The sequence below is a fragment of the Atta cephalotes genome, assembly GCF_000143395.1.
Source record: "Atta cephalotes unplaced genomic scaffold scaffold00059, whole genome shotgun sequence".
Lineage (NCBI taxonomy): Eukaryota > Metazoa > Arthropoda > Insecta > Hymenoptera > Formicidae > Atta > Atta cephalotes.
The window spans coordinates 1,237,645-1,243,593 of record NW_012130123.1 but is presented as its reverse complement, the minus strand read 5'-3'; the positions used below and the strand labels follow the sequence as shown (position 1 = coordinate 1,243,593).

The 5,949-nt window shown below is 31.0% G+C and overlaps 1 protein-coding gene across 1 annotated transcript in view; it reads right to left on the bottom strand.

The window, feature by feature from the left end:
• The window catches only part of LOC105623599 (cAMP-specific 3',5'-cyclic phosphodiesterase-like), a gene marked incomplete at its 3' end in the record, with an annotated part of 95,477 nt that extends 90,816 nt beyond the window's left edge, over nucleotides 1-4,661 (bottom strand). The window contains exon 1 of the mRNA XM_012204987.1: nucleotides 3,685-4,661. Within this exon, the coding sequence (XP_012060377.1) occupies nucleotides 3,685-4,661 (977 nt within the window). The remainder of the gene's footprint in view (nucleotides 1-3,684) is intronic.
• Nucleotides 4,662-5,949: the final 1,288 nt, after the last annotated feature.

The window sequence follows — 5,949 nt, the reverse complement described above, 5'->3', positions numbered from 1 at the left end:
CACTATATATATATATATATATATATATATAAAATATACAGAAAAATATCACTAAATAAAAATTGAAACATTAAAAAACATATCAGATATATATTTGAATTAAATAAATTAAATTATTATAATATTTTTATGAGTTCATTTAAAATAAAACATATTTTACAGATGATAATACTTTTTCAATTTTTATAAAAACTCAGTAGTTATACAAAATCTTAATTCTATACAAAATTTTTAATTAATCAAACATAGGATTTATTTGAACCAGGGCGAGTTTCCGCAAAATATTCATTGATTAATTACTACATTAAATCATTATTTTGTAACATTTCTTTTCAGAAAAAAATAAATAGCAAAAAAAGTAAACAGCAAATTTCTTCAGTGCAGACCTAATTAAAAAAAGTGAAAATTCGGCAAAAATATTATGCGAGAACTTTTCAATACAACTTTAATGCGCAGCATTAAAAAAAAGATTTAATTTTTTCATGAAAAAAGTATCCAGCAGAAGAGGCTGTACATTTAGCAAGTCATATTTGCACTCATGAGTAATTCATGTGCGCATCATATAGATGTATGCTTTTCGCACATACATTTAGCCCGATTCAAGCCCGTTATATTCGAACGCGTAAAAATCGAATTGATAAGTCTTTTTATGCTCAAAAATATATTGTTTCATTTCATTAATTTACTGCGATCTGCCTTTCAAATTAACTTTCTGTTACAAGAGAATGTTACATGCTGGAATATCTGGAAAGAAAAAGGAGATGAATTCGTTACGTCGCATTATCAAGACGAAATGTTTACATCGATCAAACGAAAGCAATTTTATTCTGATTAGGAGTACGCTTAAATGCTTTTAAACCGTTCGACGTAATTTCTTGAGTAGCACGGGAAAGCATTTTCAAGTTGTTCGCCGCATTCCGGCCGACATTTCCAGATTGGAAGCATCATAGATATGTAATCTATTTTCGAACGTACGTCCCAGTTGAACGATGCGATAAATGTTTGCATATCCGGCCGACAAACACATGTTTGTACTTGGAATGTGACGCGACATAATTACTGCGGCTTGCCGCAGAGTGTGGTTGAAATGGACGTTGTAAATCGGGAAAGAATAACTGCGGTCATTTCTTTTCGAGCAATAAAATTTTTTAAATAATAAAACAACAAAGTAGAGAAAGAAAGAGAGAGAGAGAGAGAGAGAGAAGGTAATAATTTATACTTTTAAACAGAGTTGGAAAGTAACGATTAAATTACTTTTTTATATGTTAAAGTAAGAAAATATAAAATTAGATTTTAATATTATATTATATATTTAATAATGAATATTAATTAATAACCAAATAAAATTAAATAATAACCAATATTAAAACTTAAAATCCTAATCTCCATATAGCAAAGTGTTTTCTTTATATTAAAAATTATTCAATAAATCTTCTATAATTTAATATCTTTATTTTTTAATATCATTAAGAATTTAGATTGTCATTCACAAATTTTATACGCAAATTTTATTAACTTTTATTAATTTTATTAATTTTTAAAAACTTTTATTGCGCATTGTTTTTAAACATTAATAACATATCGTTATTAAATAAGAGTGCAATACTGTCAATTGAAAATTTATTTATTCACGTTACATAGGTATATACTATAAAGTTTCAGCATTGGCTGAGATTGGCAGAGACTGTCGGAATAGAGTTTACGATATAAAGTACAAAATATTTTTTTAAATATTGAATTTCTATTAAAATAAAATATTTTTTCCCAATAAAAAAATAACATGAATAGACATAAATATTTAAAAAATATTAAATAGATATAAAATAATAAAGAATAATAGAATTAATAATAGAATTAATAAAATAATGACTGAATTCCGTTTTTCGTTACCGTTACAAACAAAGAAGAAAAGTAACGATTGTTTCCGAAAAAAGGAACGATAACGAATGGCATAACAAGTAAGCGTTATTTCCCTCTTTTCATATAACTATAGGTATATTCACTGTATCGACGTATTTCCAGGAAGCAAGAGATTGTAACAAAAAGCAATATTTGATGAACTACACAGAAATTAAGTATTTCCAGCTTTATGTGCCAAAAATAAGTAAAGATGACGCTATGAGAGGCTCTTTCAAGAAAATGAAAGATGACTGTTTCTTTGAATAAAGCAAGGTAAGTATTATAAAGCGAACAAAGCGCTCGCAATATTCTGCATTATTCAAAGCTAATTAGTTTCATAAAATAATTAGTTCCTACATTCAATATATTCAATAGCAATATATTCGATAACACTTGTAACATTAATATTTTATATCATTTTTTATTTTGTATTTTTGGAATATTAAACGAATAACACATCTTTATTTTAAAAGAAATCATTGCTATATTTAAATAATTTCCTAAAATCAAAGGTAATGTAGTACGCGCATGTAGAAATGTCTGTTCAATCGTATCATTATGTAATTGATATCATCGTAGCGCGTAGTAATGCGCAACATTAAACGCGCTATATGCGTATTAATCATGAAACACGTATTTGTATGTCGTTTTGTGTATGTCGTATATCCTCCAGGCTTTATACGAACAAGGCACAGAATATTCTAATATAACATAAAATGAACACCATATTGTTCATATTTCGATCAAACAGCATCCAATTAATTCTAAATATGCCTGAAACGAGCACAATTCGCATCAAAGGAACGTTGGTCTGCGGTTTAAACGTTTCTCTCTACTTACAAGTGACAAGAACAATTACATTTGATTTGCGTTAGTGCGATATGGATTCTCTATCAGAAAATTTTAGAATATTGCTTCTTTATATAAGACATATAAACTTCTTATAGAGAACAAAAGTAATTATAAAATATTTCTCTTTTTCTTCTTCTTTTTGAGAAAACTCCGAGATAATAATTTTTTTGCTACTTTTAATTAAATATATAAAACATTTAGAAATTTGTGTAATTGTTTTTTTTTTAACTTTCTTTTTGAATGTAGAAAGAAATTTTTTAATACAGAAATTGATTTCTTAAATATAGACTTCTGAATTCAATCTCGAGAAAAAAAATTAAAATTTAAAATTTTCTATTATTTTCACATTTCAATGAATAATTTTTTTAACAATTAAAAAAAAACTTGTATTAAAATTAGAAATGAATGGTAGCTGTATAAATTTTAAATCTAAAGCTTTATGTTTGATTCACATGCAATGGATGAGAAATCAGGGCGATAATATTATTGCAACATCAACGTGAGCAACCACATATATATAGCGCATGTTTCATGTTTAATTTCATGTTTACTCCGTAGCAAATCCAATTCGTCATAATGGCATAATTATTCATATTGTAATAATTGGTATCCCGATTTTAGCGCCGTACATAATATTAGATTTTCCCAGAGATATATCCATTAAAATCGAGTCGTTGTAATTACATAAACAAATGTTATCTCTCTAGTTTTGTCTTATCAAGTCTCGTCATTTATGTCATCTAACCTGTTCGTTGTTTAACTGTTTGGGAATTTATCCAATAAATTTTCATCGATTTTTATCAATTTCATTATTTTGTTTACAAACTGGTGCACAAGCAAAAGTAAACATGGCGAATGATCGCTTCAGGCGGTTCTACCTCGAAAACATGGACACAATGGCAGGGCAGGAAATTCGATCATTCAACTACTCACTCTAGAAAGACCTCGGATTCGCTTCGGGGCAACACCAACCTCGGCAATACGATGGCCTTTTTGCGCCGGCTCTTAAGCGTCTGCGTGGCGAATTGGAACTCCGATGTTTGCAATGTCTGTAGAGGCGAATGCGGGCTCAGGATCGTGATCTTGCGGTCACTACCACCTGGACTGGTGAGAGAGAACACACTGGTCGGCGGCGGCAAACTGAGATGCTGTGGTATCTTCCTTTCCAATCCGGTATTGGCGAAAAGGCCGCGTCTGACCTCGGCATTCATGCTCTCTTCTCGATGAAGATTCTCACTGCTCTTTGATTCAACCGTCACTATCCTGCGCATGTCTCTCGTAGACGACGTCAGGAAACTTCTATAGTGAGTCTTGGAGGAACCTACATGCGTTTCAGAAGACGAGGACAGAGACTCCATCGACTTGGAATCTTCGCTGTAACGATCATCGGCACTCAGGAAGTTTCTCGACGATCGCAGGCTCTCCATCGATCTGGCAGTCACCTGGCTGACACCACCTGTTGTTAACAAATGTTGTTGTTGCTGACGTTGCTGTAGCCTCGAGATGCTCTTTACCTCGGGTTCGTATTCCTCCTGGCTTGAACTGGACTGCGAACTGCGATTCGTCACCATAAAAAGGCCCAATCGCGAGTTATCGCTCACACGTAAGGACGACACCGTCATTTTTTTACTACGTAGAGATTCAGCATCATCAGGAATATCCAGGGAATAACGACACTTCTCATATAATTTGTGCGTCTTAACAGATTGTGACACTTCCTCATCTTTCGGTAAATTCTCTACTTCGTTTTCAGATGCACATTCCATCGTGTCGGAATCCGATTCCTGCGCTCGCAAAATTTGCTGACTGATCTTCGAGGTAAATTTGGAGGTGGAAGTAGTAACTTTTGTGGAGAGCTGGTTCACCAGCGTAATTGCTTCACGCAAGTCCTCAGTATCATCCTCGTCCATCTTTGCAAAGTCGCCAAATTATTCGGGAAACACTTACAAAAATTACTGCAGTGAAAAATAAGAAACGAAGGCTTTTTTCTGTATTATATCACAAGGTTGTCAGAAGATTATTGCAAGCAGTTATATATAATTCGTCAAAGAATTAAACTCGTCGAAATTATCAAATTTTCAAACAGGATACATTCATGATTCCACGTGGATTTCTTCGTCATCAGATTTGAATGTACTGTCCACAACACTTCTTTTCTTTCGATTGTATCATGTATTCCATCTACACGATCTTGTCGCTTAAGAGCCAACAAGCTGAAAATCAATGACTTCTTTCAACATTTTTGGAACAATTTTCTTTAGTTGGAGTACTTGGAGCCAATTTCAATGTTTTTGCATTTTCTATCAATCCCGCTAATAATTTTCAATAATAACATAAAATTCATAAGTAATATTATAAATCGACATTTTTATTATTCAATCTATTGCATATTTTATTGTTAAACTATGTTTTTACGTTAACGCTATAACAGATAATATTTTAAATTAACAAATATGTTTCCAATATTAAATATAGATTGGAAGTTGGTAACCGAATCGTAAAGATGAAAGCATCCAAAAGAAAATTGAACTATCGACAGTTATATTTAAAAAAATATTTATTAAATGTAAATTTGTCATTGATATCTTTATACAATAGCGAATATTTGTTTTTAATCACAAACAAGGTAATCGAAACTAAAATTCAATTATTTTTATGTCGCATGTTCAATTGAAATTACATACAATAATCGAATCTACTATATTTGTTTTTTAAATTTCATATTTTGATTAAATACCGTATTTTCAAGAGATTCTAAAACATTTACATATTTTATTTAGTTCTTTCACGGACAAAGAAAACAATTGATATTTATATAACAAAAGATTACAACAGCAATTTAACTTCCTATAAAGTGCGAGAAAATTAAAACAATATAAATACAAATAAAACAACTTTATATGTATTCAGAGTGAATAATAGGTCTTATAATTATATATATGTATTCCAAAATTTGATTCATGAATAATGACATAAATTCACGACTTAAACTGAACTATTCTTCTGTACGATACGACAAATATTTGTAGAATATGTATGCAAAAAAATAAGAACAAAAAGAAGCATTGAGAAAATTTAACATTTCTATTGCTGTGAGTGTGTATGTGAGTGTGAGTGAGTGTGTGTGTGTGTGTGTGTGTGTGTGTGTGTTCGCGTGCGTGCGTGCGTGCGTGCGTGAGTGTGTGTGTGTGTGTGTGT